This window comes from Enhydra lutris, unplaced genomic scaffold (genome assembly GCF_002288905.1).
Source record: "Enhydra lutris kenyoni isolate GAN:26980312 unplaced genomic scaffold, ASM228890v2 scaffoldscaffold48, whole genome shotgun sequence".
Classification (NCBI taxonomy): domain Eukaryota; kingdom Metazoa; phylum Chordata; class Mammalia; order Carnivora; family Mustelidae; genus Enhydra; species Enhydra lutris.
In genome coordinates this window covers 7,329,343-7,346,713 of record NW_019154132.1, presented here as the reverse complement: position 1 = coordinate 7,346,713, position 17,371 = coordinate 7,329,343, and the positions used below count along the sequence as shown (strand labels likewise).

Genomic DNA, 17,371 nt, shown 5'->3' with positions numbered 1-17,371 from the left:
CTTAATGAATTCATTTGCAGGCTTAAAGAGGGATTCTGTTCCTTTATGAGTTGCTTGCTGGTTGTTCTTTATTGGCTTTTAAAAAAACATTTGGGGGCTCTTGGGTGGCTCAGGTCATGATCCCAGAGTCCTGGGATTGAGCCTGGCATTGAGCTCCCTGTGTGGCAGGAAGCCTGCTTCTCTCTCTCCCACTCCCCCTGCTTGTGTTCCCTCTCTCGCTGTGTCTCTCTCTGTCAAATAAGTAAATCAAATCTTTAAAAAAAAAATTAAAGAAAATTTGACAGTTGTACTTAGAATCTAGAATATGTTTTTTCAGGTTTGAAAACCTTTTTTTTTTAAGAAACGTCAATTGTATCTAAACCTAACTGGATGGCTTTAAACATTTTTTTGTGAGGAATGGTCTTTCTTTCAAAGGATATTTTTAATTTTTGCAATTGGCTAAACTTTCTAGGCACAGAATTGTCACTGATTAATATTAGTATTACTGAAATGCAGGGTGAAAAGCCATTGTACATATTGAGAACTCCTGAAATTTAAGTCCAACTTAAAATTATTATGTCAGGATAGGTATTTTTCTTAGTGGTTTTAGAAAGTGGCTTGTAAATTATGAATGCGCTGTCTTTGTGCAGCAAACAGTAGAGGCTGTTTTTCAGTTCATGATGCGTGGTTCAGGGTTCTTTAATGTTTTACGTAAATCTTAACAGCCGGTAAAAATTCAAGGAACTGGAAAAGGCTTAAAATGCAGAGTCCTTAATACATACTGTTTTCCTGGGTATTGCAGCATGTACACATGCTTCCTTTCCCACATTTTTTTTTCCCACTCTGAATTGCCACATCATCATTCTTTCTGAGAAATGTTGGAAGAGTCAGTAGAACTTTGAAATTTCTTTAAGTGACTGTCTTGCCTGAAATAGATTTAATATGACTTATTTAGAGAACTTTTGCCTATAAAATTTTTTATTGGCCTTAGTTATGCTTAATTTTTCAGTGTAGGAGAAATAAAAAAAGTACTTTAGACATGTTTGGGGGCACCTGGGTAGCTCAGTGGGATAAGCCTCTGCCTTGGGCTTAGGTCATGATCCCAGGGGGTCATGATCTCAGGGTCCTGGTCTGCTCAGCAGGGAGCCTGCTTCCCCCCTCTCTCTTTGCCTGCCTCTCTGAGTACTTGTGATCTCTGTCAAATAAATAAATAAAATCTTAAAAAAAAAACATGTTTGAAACCATATGCAAAAATAAGTGCATGCTTTCAGTGCTTTCAACCCTGAAGTTACCAGTATAGTTTTTATTTTACTAAATGTGCTTTATGCAAGCTAGTTTTAACCGTGGATGCCATACAAATATTTGTTCCTTGGACTTACATTGCTATCAAGTTCTAAGAGTTTGAGCTGTAGTTAACTTTAATAACAAATGTTTCTTGCCTAGTTACCGAGATTGCTATTTTCCTTTAGACCCAAACAGGGTTTTGTTTTTTGTATGGTTAATAACAGGGATTAAATTCTGGAGCTTCTTTCTTTTATTTTTTTTTATGAAATTTTATTTTATTTTTTACAGAGAGCATGTCTGTGTGCACACACAGGCATGTGCGCACAAGCAGATGGAGGGGCAGAGGGATTGGGAGAAGTTAGGCTCCCCTTGAAGTAAGGAACCTGATCGGGGGAGGGGCGGCTAGGTACATGGATGTGGGCCTTGATCCCAGGACCCTAGGACCATGACCTGAGCTGAAGGCAGATTCTCCGCCAACTGAGCCAGCCAGGTGCCCCTGGAGTGTCTTAGTTTTAAAACCAACTTATTTGTAGTTTTTTATTCGAGCTTCAAGGCATTTTTAGTTTCAGCAGTTCATTTTCCCTGACAAGTACGTGCTTTTGAAAATTAAACAGCATTTCCCATTAAAGTTAACATACAGTTGGTAAGACTTTTTTTTTTTTAATTTAATTTATTTATTTGAGAGAGACAGAGAGAGAGAATGCACACAAGCAGGGAGGGCAGAGGGAGAAGCAGGCTCCCTACTGAGCAGGGAGCCTGATGTGGGAGTTGAATCCAGGACCCTGAGATCAAGACCTGAGCTGAAGGCAGATGCTTAATGACTGAGCCACCCAGGTGTCTCTGGTAAGACTATTGATAAGATAAAATCATGAATATTCTAGATGCGTTGTAATTTGTGGCATCTTTCAAGGGAACTGGGAGATTGAATTACTCCAAGGGAAAGGTGTATTGTCTATACCAGGGACTGAAAAACATTGGTATGCCAGCGGTAAAGCTTAACTTCTTACTTGTGTTTTATTGTTAGGCTCATTAGCTGCAGCTCAGGATCTTACAGAAGATGAAGAAACGGTGGAAGATTCAATAATTGAAGATGAGGATGATGAAGCAGAGGTGGAAGAAGATGAACCCACAGATTTGGTTAGTGTTCTATACTGTGTTATGTACTTCTATACAGTGTTCTATACAGTGTAATTCATGTTTATATCATTTCTACAATTTATCTTCTTTTTTTTTTTTTTTTAAAGATTTTATATATTAGACAGAGAGAGAGAGGGAGAGGGAGAAGCAGACTCCCTGCTAAGCAGGGAGCCTGATACGGGGCTTGATCCCAGGACGCTGGGATCATGACCTGAGCAGAAGGCAGGTGCTTAACCAACTGAGCCACCCAGACGCCCCTAGAATTTATCTTTTTATAGACCAATTTGGGATTAAAATTCTTGCTTTTAGAGCTTTGTTACTGTGATCAGAGTGGATTGAAGTTGGGAGAAACAGGCCAGTGACTGAGGATGGATCATGAATATTTTCTTGCACAAGGAGGGAGGCATGATACAAAGAACAATTAAAGATCATATAGACATGAACCTGAGGAGGGTAACAGTGGGAATGGCACTGGACCAGTGTTGATAGATTTGGGTTGCATGCTACTTAGTTTTTTGACTTTGAGTAGCTTCTCGCTCTAGATCTCATTTTCCTCCTCTTTTTCTCCTTCATTCAATAAGGATATATTTACTGGGTCCCCACTATGTGCTAGGCACTGTTCTTAGTCCTGCAGTAAACAAGCTAGGTATTTTCTCTGCTCTCATGAAGTTTCTGTTCTTAGGGCGGTATATATGTGTTTTGGTGGCAGGCAGTGAGGAGCAAGGAGTAAACAGTGTATAAAATGTGCCCTGTGAGGAGGAAGGGGCTTAGAGAAGATCTCTTAAAAGTCCAGTTCTGAAATTTTTACTATAAAATTACAGTAAAACAGTAAGAATGTTGGGCTAGAATCAAGATCATTGCAGCATGCTTCTAGCTCATTTTATTTCCTCTCTTGGACTACTATAATTTATCCTGCACAAATTTTTACTCCAGAATCAGTCCTCCTCACGGAATTAGCAACACATTGCCTTCAGTGTCCAAAAACGAAGGCCATCAAGTATGAACTGTATCAAATTTCTACTTCTGAATATATTATTCACTCATCCTTTTTACGTTTTCTTCTTTAAAAATAGTGAGTTGTCTGTCTTTACTCTTTCTAAGGCTAGCCCTACCACCTGCGTTCTTGTCCCCATCTCGTCCTGTGGGATTTTGTATTATTTCCTTCTGTAACTTCATTGTTCCTTCTCATTGACTTGATTCTGATAAGCTATGCGTGTATTTCCATATGCCACTTCGTATTCCTCCCCCTTAAGTTGCTACACGTCTTTTCGTTACCAGCACGTATCTTGAAAAGAATAAATGGTACCACTTCACATATGTACTGTGGTCTCATCTGATGTAGCTAGTAAAACTGTTCTTGCTAAGTCACCATTGACCTAATTGCGAAATTCTGGCCTGTTTTTCATTGTTATCTTGTTTGAGCTCTTGGTAGCATTTGCGGAGTACCCCTTCCCTGAGTTCCTTCATGTTGGCTTCTGTCCCCCTGCCCCTTTAGTTTCCTCTGCCCAGCTGCTGCTGCTTGGTCTCTGTACCACCTTCTCTCCCTCTGCTTGGCTCCTTCGTGTTAATGACACCGTGGTGTCAACCAGCACCACTTTTTCTCGATGACCTTCAGATCCTCTCTCTCTAGGTATTTACCTTCCTGAGCTCCATACCTTTATTTCCAGCTCTCCACCAAATAGCACCATCTGGATACTCCATTCATACCTGAAATTTTATATGTTCAAAATGGAATTCAGCTTTTTACCATCCATCCCACCTCCATAACTATTTTCTGTTTTGATACGGCTCTAGTGATTCAAGCTCTTGCCTCATGACTTTCATTTCTTTTTATCCCACAACCCACTAATCAAATCTTCAGGGTGATTTCTCTGAACCATTTCTCAAGTCTACTCCTTTCTCCTTATTGCAGTTTATGGTTCCTGCCTTCTTGTCTCTGGTCTCTATTTGTGGGTCTCTTTTCTCAAAAGTAGAAATTCACTAACTCTTACTAAATGAATAGTATCATTAAGGATACTTAATATATAACATCAAACAATTGCACAGTCGTCGAACAAATGTTTGAGTGTCTTCTCTTAAGTATATGACCTGGGTTTGAAGAATATTTAAAGTACAAGACAGTCTTTGCCCTTGAGAAGTCTGTCTGTTGGGGGAGAGAGTGTTTTACATGAGTGAGAAGCAAAATGCCAGTAAACAGTGTTGCCCTTAAGCATCTCAATTTGTTAAAGACCTGAACACTTCAAGTATATGACTATCTCTGTAATCCTCATTGATGAGTAGAGAAGTGCTGCACCAAGGATTAAAATTTTTAAAAATTTTTTAAGGTAATTTTTTTTAACATTTTATTTATTTGACAGAATGATTTGGGGAAAGGGGCAGAGGGAGGAGGGGAAGCAGGCTCCCCACTGAGCAAATAGCCAGATGCTGGTCTTGTTCGCAGGACCCTGGGATCATGACTAGAGCTGAAGGCAGATGCTTAACCAACTGAGCACCCAGGCTCCCTGAGGGTTAAATTTTTACATTAAAGTTTGTTCATATTTTTTAACTACTGTATGAAGCTATAATTTACATATCATACCATTAACCTGTTTTAAACATATAATTCAACAATCTACAGTAAATGTATCAAGTTGAGCAGCTCTGAATTTTAGGACCTTTCCATCATCCCAGTGTGATCCTGCTCACTTTTTTTTTTTTTTTTTTTTTTTTAAACCACTTCTTCCGGGGCGCCTGGATGGCTCAGTCAGTTAAGTGGCTGCCTTTGGCTCTGGTCGTGATCCCAGGGTCCTGGGATCGAGCCCCACATTGAGCTCCCTGCTCAGCGGAGAGCCTGCTTCTCCTTCTCCCTCTGCCTGTTTCTCTGCCTACTTGTGCTATCTCTCTGTCATCTAAATAAATAAAATCTCTAACAAAAAAAAAAAATAAAACCACTTCTTCCAAGTTGTGTGACATCTTCTCACAGGAAAATTGTTCTATTAATTTGGGATGATGACAAGGTTGTCTAGAACAGAAGTCAGCAAAATGTCTGCGGGCTAGGTCTAGTTGTCCTTATTGTTGTACATACGGTCTGTGGCTGCTTTCGTACTGAAGCCTCAGAGTTGACCAGAGGGACCTTGTGGTTCCCAGAGCCAAAAATATTTGATATCTGGGTCCTTGGGTTGGTGCTGCTTTCAGAGTCCTATTTCCTTCACCCTTGTGGGAGGATGGGGGGTGGGGAGACTGAGTTTGAGACTTTTTCCTGTGAGGCGCTATTCCTGGCATTTAAACTGAGAGGGAAAATAAATACTGTTTAACTTGTGAATTAAGTGTTCCTTTGAAAGATGCTGTTTTTAAAATTTTTTCAAACTTGACAGATAAAGTTCACCAACCCATGTTCAAGAACCTTACAGTTCGGAAGTGTGGTTTGAGTACCTGCAGCCTTGGTATTTCCTGGGTGCTTTTAGAAATAGGGTTTCAGGCTTTCCCTGGAACTGAATCAGAGCTGCATAAAAGCCCCAGGGGACTGGTGTGCATATTATTCTTAGAGATGACGACTAGGGAAGTTTTTATGCTAACTGATAAGATACGCTGAAATCCATACCACTACTAATCCCTAATCCCAGCAAAGCTTGGGAGAAGCAATATTTTGTCCCAAATCTAGTGAAGTCGTTACTTTTAATTGATGTATTTTCCTCCAAAATTATCTTTTTAATGTTGTTTTTGTTAGGCTGAAGATAAAGAGGAAGAAGATGTATCTGGTGAACCTGAAGCTTCACCAAGTGCAGATACAACTATCCTGTTTGTGAAAGGAGAAGGTAATAGAGAAATGTTAGTTTTAACTCAGACATGGGAATTTTTCAAATGACAAGCTCACTTCTGGGGGGAAGCATTAGTAATGTTTAAAATCTTTATTCATTTTCCTCTTTCTTACAAGTATGGTATAAATACGTATTTGAAAAAAATCCTCTTATATGTGTGGTTACCCATATCCATACGGTAGTATTCCTGGCATTTAAACTAAGGGGGAAATTAAATAGTATCTCTTTTAATTAGAAGTTAAATATTCTTTTGGAAGATACTGTTTTTAAACTTTTTCAAACTGCCACAGTAAACTGACTCATATTTTGAGTGTATAAATATTAGTGAAATATTAAATCTGTATAGTTAGGCCTGGATTAGAGCCTAGTTTCATTAAAAGAAAACATAATGTCTTATATTTATGGGGAGCTATAAACGTAATGTCTTATATTTATGGGGAGCTATATATTGTTCTCAATATTTTGTGTGCATTCACTTTATCTTAACAGAAACTGTATGAGGATAGTTACTGTTAAACTGAGATTTAGAGAGATGAAGAACAGGTCCAGAGTTACTCATCTGTTAAATAGATTATAAAGGTGGATTCAGATGTGTCTGTCCCAAAGCCTCTGCTAACTGGTTAAAACTCAGTTCTGTAGGCCACATTTAATTATTGAAGAATTTTCTTTTTGATGTTATTATCTTGGTCTTAAGTTTTGTTTTATTCCCACATATATTCGAATTTTATATCTACAAAAAGTATGATTTGATTAAGAGATTTCCCCTCTTTTTTATGGCTTCCTCATTGGGTTGTTACTTCAAATTTTGTGTTTTGACTGATTGCTTAAAATGGTATGGGTTACCTGGTTAATTTTTTTTTTTTTCAATATTTTAAAAGATGCTGCAATTTTCAGGTGGACCTCTTAGACTTACCTTTCTGTCATTCTTTTCTTGTCTGCACAGATAACAGATAAAAGTTGGAGGTGACTTCAAGACAAGTAGTTCCACTGCAAGATAATCTGACTGCTAAAAATGCACAGCTCTTTCTTTGACCACATAGCGTCAAGTGATGTAGTCTAACTTGAGATTCTGTGTTCAGTTATGAAGTTGGAGTGCTAGAGTACAGAGAAGCGCTCCAATTTATACACCAACTGTAATCAGTTACTAGATAGTAGGAAACTGGGGTGCCCTACTGGAAAAGGTTCTGAAACCACGTCCATTTGTAGGAAAGGGTTGCTCAGATCCTTAGTTACGTCTCTTTATTTTGTGTGCTTCGAGCGTTTTCTAATCTTCTGGTTTCTTTTTTTTTGTTTCTTAGATTTTCCAGCAAATAACATTGTGAAGTTCCTAGTAGGCTTTACAAACAAGGGTACAGAAGATTTTATCGTTGAATCCTTAGATGCCTCATTCCGTTATCCTCAAGACTACCAGTTTTATATCCAGAATTTCACAGCTCTTCCTCTGAACACGGTGGTGCCACCGCAGAGACAGGCAACGTTTGAGTACTCCTTCATCCCTGCGGAGCCCATGGGCGGAAGGCCCTTTGGTCTGGTCGTCAACCTGAACTACAAGGATTTGAATGTAAGGCCCGCTAGACATTTTTTTTAAAGTTACAGGCGGATGAGAACAATTGACATTGCTAAATGAATACTCTTAGATTTATTCATTCAGGCGCCTGTTTATGGTTGGAGCTGAGATGGATAACAGGGAGGCAAAACTAATTCAGTCATAGTTGTCTTCAGGTCTAGAATCCAGCAAGGCAGATCGATAAGAACAGGTGATAGCCCAGCATAAGTGAATCAGACTAGAGATAAGTAGTAGCCTGTACAAGCAAAGAGGGTGTGACTTGAGCTTGAGCTTAACAGGACAGTAAGCCACACAGTGGACTCTACTTCTTACTAAGATGGTAAAATATATAGAGTAGTTTGTTTTGTACCTCCGTTCGTTGCTTCTATTTTGCCCATTTTACTGCTTTAATTTTAAGTCTTAAGGGCTTTCTGTAACTTTCCATCATTTTATATACTCGTAGATAAAAATATAACTAAATATTTTTAGGATAGAGCAGTGAGGTTTATGGTTTATGAGAACCAAACAGTCTTATACAAGCTCTGTTGTCTTTCTTGTGGTTTTTAATATATATATAGTATGTCCAATGAATATATAGTATGTCCACTAGAGTTTTACTGCTGGGAGTTGACCTCTAGGTGCCAGCTATTACATCTTTCAGATGAGAGCACATTTAAACCATTCCCTTCTCAAAAAGTTTTCAGAGAAGGAAATTCATTCTCTCTTGGAAGTTTACCCAACCTTTTTCTTCACGTAGTGTCTTAGACACGTTTACTCATGTCTAAGGTAAATCTCTCATGTTGCAATTAAGTTTTCTTTTTTTTTAATTAGTGGGTTTTTCATCCTTCAAAATAATATATTAATCTTCCTCAACATTATAGTTATGCAGTTTGAATAATTATATATTTTGTCTTGTTTTCAAGCAGAATTAAACTTAATCCAACAGACACGTTGCAGTTTTAGTACCATTTTGAATGTTAGTTTGTATCAATGTATTCTGATTCTTGGAATTGTCATTGGAGCAATGCAGGTAGAAAGATTTTGAAGTAAAACATTATTACAGTTTAGCAATAAGTGACAGTTCTGAAGAATACTGCCTTTGTGTGAAGCATCAAACACTGGAAACAGCTACCTATGTATTATCCCACTGATTCTTGTATTTGAAAACAAGTTGTGCTGAACTGACAAATTGTTCCAAGATTGCCACAGAAAAATATTTTGATACCAAAAATTGTATTTATTGTAAATTGATTTCCAGTCTATTATAAATTTAGAGCATGGATTTGACTTCTGTTCAAGTCTAGTTCTTAAAATCTGCTACTGCAGCTGCTACTGTATACATTTTCATACTCTTCCCTTCTTTTTTGGAGGATTATACTCAGCAGAAGTTATGGCTTCTAGTTTATGGGTATTCTGTGGGCTTTGTTTCTTTCTGTGCATTTTATCCCCTTTTTATTTTACTTCCCTGGTTTCTCACACATTTCCCCTTCCCCACCTTCACAAAAGCAGAGGACAACTTTAGCAAAGAAGGAGGCATTTTTTATTTCGTGGAAGAAAGTAATATTATAATGTTGAGTCTGAATTACTTGCATAGTGCAATTACGTGTGACTTTTGAGTCTTACTGACCTAAGTGATGAGAAAGCTGTTTTATATCTATTAGGGTAACAGTTTTCAGAAATCTTATAATCTTCTATTTTTTTTTCGATGCTATTGACATTTTTGTGATTTATTAATAGGGCAATGTATTCCAAGATGCTGTCTTCAATCAAACAGTTACAATTATTGAAAGAGAGGATGGGTTAGATGGAGAAACGTAAGTGAAGTTTGCAATTTGTAGATCTTGATCTCACAGGGCAGTCCTGGAAGGCTTGCTCCTGTCAACTTTTGTTTTAATAATGAAAATAGACCAAACTAAGATTTCTGTGAAATCCTGCTTATGTAAATCCATATTTTAGGATTTTATATTTTATAACTATTAATAGTGAGTTAGGAAAGATAATAGAAAATGACCAAAATTGTTTTAAAAAGGTAGTTGGCTTTCTGAATGTCCTTTCTTTCTAAATTCTTATCTACCTCATGCTCGTGAGCAGATCACCAGCATCATCTAAGTTACATACCTCTTCAATTGCTATTAAAAATATAAACTAGATGTTCTCTTAGAAATTCTGTTCTTGAAGGATGATGAGTCATTTGTCACTGTATACCCATATGTGTAGTTGACCAAAAGCAATTTTTAAGTTAAATTATGCAAAATAATTTAATATTTGAGAGAGACAGAACCTAATGCAGTTGTTTTAACTGAGCTTGAGCTTGAGCGTAATAAATTGTAATTGTATTTACTTTAGATCATATAATTGGCTTTTTTTGACTAATTGTTCTTAAAGATAAATCTGTGAAACTTACAACCTAGACTTAAGTAGAATATAAAATATTTTTTTCCTTTGCTCTACAAGTTATTTGGAAAGCATATATTGTGTTGGAATTTTAGTTGTAATTACAGCTATGGTATTTTTTTAGTTAAAGCAGGATTGTAGTTTTAATTAGTTGTGATGTTTCTTAAGAATTAAAGCCAGTTTGCTTTTTTTCCTTTTCTATCAGAATCTTTATGTATATGTTCCTTGCTGGTCTTGGGCTCTTGGTTGTTGTTGGCCTTCATCAACTCCTGGAATCTAGAAAGGTAATTCTAGATGAGTGACTCTTACAGCCATACTTTAAAAGTTGTTGCCGTACTAAGTATGATCTAGTTTTTTGTGGCTTTTTGCTCTCAACTGTGGGTTTGTGCATTTATAGGTTTATTGCACCTTTTTAAAATAAAACCTGAAGATGAGATCTTGGATACATGACTTGTGTCTGTTCAGACTTCCATACACAAATGTATTTAGGGTCTTTTGGCTACATCTTCCAGAATAATCTTTACTTTCATATCATATTGTAATTCTAAATTATGTTAGAATTTTTATTCCTTAAACTCAGACATAGATTTCATTGTTCTATTTGCTTTTTTATGGCTGCTACTATACCTTTAAGCAACACAGCTTTTACATTTGCCTTAATACTATTAACTCTAGGAATAATTTCCAGTTAGCAATTAATTGAGTCTTTTCATTTGAAAAAGAAAGAATGAATTTGGCCGTATTCCATCAAACTTCTGCTTTCTTGTTAGGGTAGTAAAGTGGCAGCACTGATGGACTTGCTATAATCCTGGTTTCTCTTTCACTGTGTCTTTATCTGTCCTCCCTGCAAAGAAAACAGAACAGCCCATGTTCCTCTCAATGGAAAGTATAACAAGATTTGTATCAAAATTTATATTAAGTACTTGCTCTTTAAAAGAGAAATACTTAGTGCTCAAGTATTACTTTCCATAACTTTCTTTACCTTGTTTTCATAGTAGCATTTTTGCTATAAATTTGTGTTAGATACAAGGATCTCCAGTTTTTTTGTTTGTTTTCATGTGAATGAAGCCAGTTTCTAGTTACTTTTCATGTATTCAGAGTCGTTTTTGGACTGTATACCTAATACTCTTACATAAATGATTAGGTTTGTTGTTTAAGAGCAAGACTAAAGAAGGAATTGAATCCCTTTCTCCCTAGTCGTTTTTTTTTTTTTTAAAGGTTTTATTTATTTATTTGACAGCCAGAGATCACAAGTAGGCAGAGAGGCAGGCAGAGAGAGAGAGGGGGAAGCAGGCTCCCCGCTGAGCAGAGAGCCCGATGTGGGGCTTGATCCCAGGACCCTGGGATCATTACGAGCCGAAGGCAGAGGCTTTAACCCACTGAGCCACCCAGGCGCCCCATCTCCCTAGTAGTTTTGATGCAAATACTCTAGGAACAAAGTTTGAGGTTGTTAGCTTAAATGAGATTTAAAAGTTTTGTTTTATCTGTGCCAGTTGTTTGCGTTTAGTTAGCTAACGGTGCAGAAATCTACCTGCCTGCGCGCAGCATTCCAGTAATTATCTTGAATTTTGTTGGATGTTAAAATAAATTTATGATTTGATTCCCAAAGGGAGAGAAAAATCACTGTATAAATAGAAGTTTTTAGTCAGTCCACCAGCCCACAGACATACAAAGTTTTGTAGCAGAGGAAATGTCCTTTAAAACCTGAAAATAAATCATTGTTAGGAGGTTTTATTCCTTATCACCTATTCTTTATAATGGAGTTAGGCATGAATTTATCCTTCTAATTAATAAAATACTTAAGTAGGAGTATGTTTTGAAGAGGACATATTTGTTTAAGATATTTAAATTAGGTAACTTAATACACTTTTTTAAAATTATAGTGACCATTATAATAGAACTCCTTTAAAATGTTTTTATGCTCTTTTAGCGCAAGAGACCCATACAGAAGGTAGAGATGGGTACCTCAAGTCAGAATGATGTTGACATGAGTTGGATTCCTCAGGAAACTTTGAATCAGATCAGTAAGTACTCTTATAAACTTAGCTGGAAAAATTTTCTCTTAAATGGAAATTAAGTATTTTAGATATAAAAATGCTTGGTCAATGCTACTTCACACTCATCTTTTCCATTACTTGTATAGAATCAAGTGTAATATAAACACTTTAAAATTTTATTCTGAGTAGTATTTTTAAGCTTTAATTTAGAATGCTTCCAAATCAGCAGTTTTATATACAAATGTGTGAATTCTCTGTATTCCTAATCCTTTCCTATCTCTTTTTTTTCTGTTGCTTCAGTGCAGAGTAGAAGAGGTGAGGCAATTAATTTTTTTAATGGTGTTTGCTACATATAGTACTGGATTTTGTATAGCATATGAATACTTCACGGGAAGTTTAATGAGTAATGGAAGAGTTTTTTCTAGCACTGTATTTATTAGAAAAACTAACTACTAACTGCCCACTGTAGTTTGAAAGAATAAAACTGAAACATTGCTTGGTAGTTTATCTAACATATATTTCAGTTTCATTGTGTATGTGATTACCTAAAATGCTAATATTTATGAAAGAATGAAAGACTTTTTTCCTCTAATTGTAAATGGACTTTTTGTTTTATAAGATTTATTTATTTACGTTAGAGAGTGAGCAAGCAAGCTAGTGCAGGAAGGGGCAGAGGGAGAGAGAATCTCAAGCCGACTCTGTGCTGACATGGAGCCTGATGTGGGGCTCGATCTCACGACCCTGAGATCATGACCTGAGCTGAAACCAAGAGTCTGTTGCTCATCTGACGATGCCACCCAGGGGCCCCGTAAATGGACTTTTAAGAAACATTCATTATAAGAGTACAATGGCCTCATATTAAAAACATTAATAAATAGTACAGAAGTGAAAAACTGAGATCACCTCCTGTCTACACTAATTTCATTGTCTATAAATAATAGGTGTTCGTTATTCTAAGTATTTTCTGTACATTTACCAGTACGTATGTCTGTTGTTTGTGACTATTTTGTACAAATGACATCGTATTGCATACACTGTTCTACTTTCTGAGTTTTCATGTCTTGGATTTTTTTTTTTAAGATTTTATTTATTTATTTGACAGATAGAGATCACAAGTAGGCAAAGGGGCAGGCAGAGAGATGGGGGGAGGCAGGCTCCCCGCTGAGCGGAGAGCCAGATGCGGGGCTCAGTCCCAGGACCTGGGATCATGACCCAAGCCGAAGGTAGAGGCTTTAACCCACTGAGCCACCCAGGTGCCGCTTGGATTTTTTTTTATGGTAGTGACTTATTTACCTCATTCTTTTTAATAACTGGATAGTATTCCTTTATCTAAATGTGTCATGATAAGTTAAACCTATTCTGTATTGAAGGATATTTAGTATTTCCAGTTTTTCATTGTTAAATTAAAACTATAATGAATATTTTTATATAAAAATTTATGGGATAATTTCTCATTTTTTAATTGAGTTAGTTGACATATAACAGATTCATATGCACAGTGTAATGATTCAGTATTTGTATGTATTGTAAAGTGATCACTACAATAAGTCTATTACCACACATAGTTAAAAAACTTTTTTTTTTAAGAATTGCTTTTTTAATTGAATGCATGCTTACAGGCAGGGGGAGGGGCAGAGAGAGTGGGAGAAGCCGACTCCCCACTGAACAGGGTCCCCAACTCGGGGCTCTATCACAGGATCTGGGATCATGACCTGAGCCGAAGGCAGACCCTTAACTGACTGAGCCATGTGGGCACCCCAGATCTTTTTTTTCCTTGTAACAAGAACTTTTAAGATCTACCCTCTCAGCAAACTTTCAAATATATAGTGTGCAGAGAGGCAGGCAGAGAGAGAGAGGGGGAAGCAGGCTCCCCGCTGAGCAGAGAGCCCGATGTGGGGCTTGATCCCAGGACCCTGGGATCATTACGAGCCGAAGGCAGAGGCTTTAACCCACTGAGCCACCCAGGCGCCCCATCTCCCTAGTAGTTTTGATGCAAATACTCTAGGAACAAAGTTTGAGGTTGTTAGCTTAAATGAGATTTAAAAGTTTTGTTTTATCTGTGCCAGTTGTTTGCGTTTAGTTAGCTAACGGTGCAGAAATCTACCTGCCTGCGCGCAGCATTCCAGTAATTATCTTGAATTTTGTTGGATGTTAAAATAAATTTATGATTTGATTCCCAAAGGGAGAGAAAAATCACTGTATAAATAGAAGTTTTTAGTCAGTCCACCAGCCCACAGACATACAAAGTTTTGTAGCAGAGGAAATGTCCTTTAAAACCTGAAAATAAATCATTGTTAGGAGGTTTTATTCCTTATCACCTATTCTTTATAATGGAGTTAGGCATGAATTTATCCTTCTAATTAATAAAATACTTAAGTAGGAGTATGTTTTGAAGAGGACATATTTGTTTAAGATATTTAAATTAGGTAACTTAATACACTTTTTTAAAATTATAGTGACCATTATAATAGAACTCCTTTAAAATGTTTTTATGCTCTTTTAGCGCAAGAGACCCATACAGAAGGTAGAGATGGGTACCTCAAGTCAGAATGATGTTGACATGAGTTGGATTCCTCAGGAAACTTTGAATCAGATCAGTAAGTACTCTTATAAACTTAGCTGGAAAAATTTTCTCTTAAATGGAAATTAAGTATTTTAGATATAAAAATGCTTGGTCAATGCTACTTCACACTCATCTTTTCCATTACTTGTATAGAATCAAGTGTAATATAAACACTTTAAAATTTTATTCTGAGTAGTATTTTTAAGCTTTAATTTAGAATGCTTCCAAATCAGCAGTTTTATATACAAATGTGTGAATTCTCTGTATTCCTAATCCTTTCCTATCTCTTTTTTTTCTGTTGCTTCAGTGCAGAGTAGAAGAGGTGAGGCAATTAATTTTTTTAATGGTGTTTGCTACATATAGTACTGGATTTTGTATAGCATATGAATACTTCACGGGAAGTTTAATGAGTAATGGAAGAGTTTTTTCTAGCACTGTATTTATTAGAAAAACTAACTACTAACTGCCCACTGTAGTTTGAAAGAATAAAACTGAAACATTGCTTGGTAGTTTATCTAACATATATTTCAGTTTCATTGTGTATGTGATTACCTAAAATGCTAATATTTATGAAAGAATGAAAGACTTTTTTCCTCTAATTGTAAATGGACTTTTTGTTTTATAAGATTTATTTATTTACGTTAGAGAGTGAGCAAGCAAGCTAGTGCAGGAAGGGGCAGAGGGAGAGAGAATCTCAAGCCGACTCTGTGCTGACATGGAGCCTGATGTGGGGCTCGATCTCACGACCCTGAGATCATGACCTGAGCTGAAACCAAGAGTCTGTTGCTCATCTGACGATGCCACCCAGGGGCCCCGTAAATGGACTTTTAAGAAACATTCATTATAAGAGTACAATGGCCTCATATTAAAAACATTAATAAATAGTACAGAAGTGAAAAACTGAGATCACCTCCTGTCTACACTAATTTCATTGTCTATAAATAATAGGTGTTCGTTATTCTAAGTATTTTCTGTACATTTACCAGTACGTATGTCTGTTGTTTGTGACTATTTTGTACAAATGACATCGTATTGCATACACTGTTCTACTTTCTGAGTTTTCATGTCTTGGATTTTTTTTTTTAAGATTTTATTTATTTATTTGACAGATAGAGATCACAAGTAGGCAAAGGGGCAGGCAGAGAGATGGGGGGAGGCAGGCTCCCCGCTGAGCGGAGAGCCAGATGCGGGGCTCAGTCCCAGGACCTGGGATCATGACCCAAGCCGAAGGTAGAGGCTTTAACCCACTGAGCCACCCAGGTGCCGCTTGGATTTTTTTTTATGGTAGTGACTTATTTACCTCATTCTTTTTAATAACTGGATAGTATTCCTTTATCTAAATGTGTCATGATAAGTTAAACCTATTCTGTATTGAAGGATATTTAGTATTTCCAGTTTTTCATTGTTAAATTAAAACTATAATGAATATTTTTATATAAAAATTTATGGGATAATTTCTCATTTTTTAATTGAGTTAGTTGACATATAACAGATTCATATGCACAGTGTAATGATTCAGTATTTGTATGTATTGTAAAGTGATCACTACAATAAGTCTATTACCACACATAGTTAAAAAACTTTTTTTTTTAAGAATTGCTTTTTTAATTGAATGCATGCTTACAGGCAGGGGGAGGGGCAGAGAGAGTGGGAGAAGCCGACTCCCCACTGAACAGGGTCCCCAACTCGGGGCTCTATCACAGGATCTGGGATCATGACCTGAGCCGAAGGCAGACCCTTAACTGACTGAGCCATGTGGGCACCCCAGATCTTTTTTTTCCTTGTAACAAGAACTTTTAAGATCTACCCTCTCAGCAAACTTTCAAATATATAGTGTAGTATTAAAAACTATAGACAGCGTGATATCCATTACACCCCCATGACTTAGTTATTTTATAGCTGGAAGTTTGTACCTTTTGACCTCCTTCTTCCCTTTCACCCACCCCTGTACCTGGGATACATAACTTTTAAGATCTACCCTCTCAGCAAACTTTCAAATATATAGTGCAGTATTAAAAACTATAGACAGCGTGATATCCATTACACCCCCATGACTTAGTTATTTTATAGCTGGAAGTTTGTACCTTTTGACCTCCTTCTCCCCTTTCACCCACCCCTGTACCTGGGATACATAATTCCTTAAAAGTAAAATGGTTACATACATTTTTATTTTTATTTTAATGAAAAGTCCTATTTCCCTTTCAAAAGATAGTTTATATTCTCAGCAGTGCACAATATTGCCTATTTCTTTTTCATTCCCACCAATCTTAAGTATTTTTTTTTTAAAGATTTTATTTATTCATTTGAGTGAGAGAGTGAGAGGGAAGAAGGTCAGAGGGAGGAGCAGGGAGCCCAATGCAGTATTCCATCCCGGGATTCTGGGATCATGACCTGAGCCGAAGGCAGTTGCTTGATCAACTGAGCCACCCAGGTGCCCACCAGGCTTAGGTATTAAGTATTATCAAATGTTTTAATTTGGCGGTATGGTACGAAAGGCTGTCTTTCATACAGTTAATAAGGTTTGACTTCTTTACACATATATATTGGCCATTTAGTATCTACTTTCTTGTAAACGGGCAGTTCATGTCCTCTCCAGGGTTATGAAGTGAATTTTCATTATTACTTTCAGGGAGCTTTCTCTATTGAAACATAATTACGATATGGTACTTCCTTT

The 17,371-nt window shown here is 36.8% G+C and overlaps 1 protein-coding gene across 2 annotated transcripts in view; it reads left to right on the top strand.

Moving 5' to 3' along the window:
• Positions 1 to 17,371, top strand: part of LOC111156724 (signal sequence receptor subunit 1) — a 30,175-nt gene that overhangs the window by 1,234 nt on the left and 11,570 nt on the right. Inside the window, exons 2-8 of one of the 2 annotated variants that reach the window (XM_022517769.1) lie at positions 2,288 to 2,400; positions 6,107 to 6,194; positions 6,433 to 6,434; positions 7,702 to 7,758; positions 9,481 to 9,557; positions 10,343 to 10,421; positions 12,068 to 12,161. In XM_022517769.1, the coding sequence (XP_022373477.1) occupies positions 2,288 to 2,400; positions 6,107 to 6,194; positions 6,433 to 6,434; positions 7,702 to 7,758; positions 9,481 to 9,557; positions 10,343 to 10,421; positions 12,068 to 12,161 (510 nt within the window). Of the gene's footprint in view, positions 1 to 2,287; positions 2,401 to 6,106; positions 6,195 to 6,432; positions 6,435 to 7,495; positions 7,759 to 9,480; positions 9,558 to 10,342; positions 10,422 to 12,067; positions 12,162 to 17,371 lie in introns of both variants that reach the window. The other variant, XM_022517768.1, reaches the window with a different exon arrangement.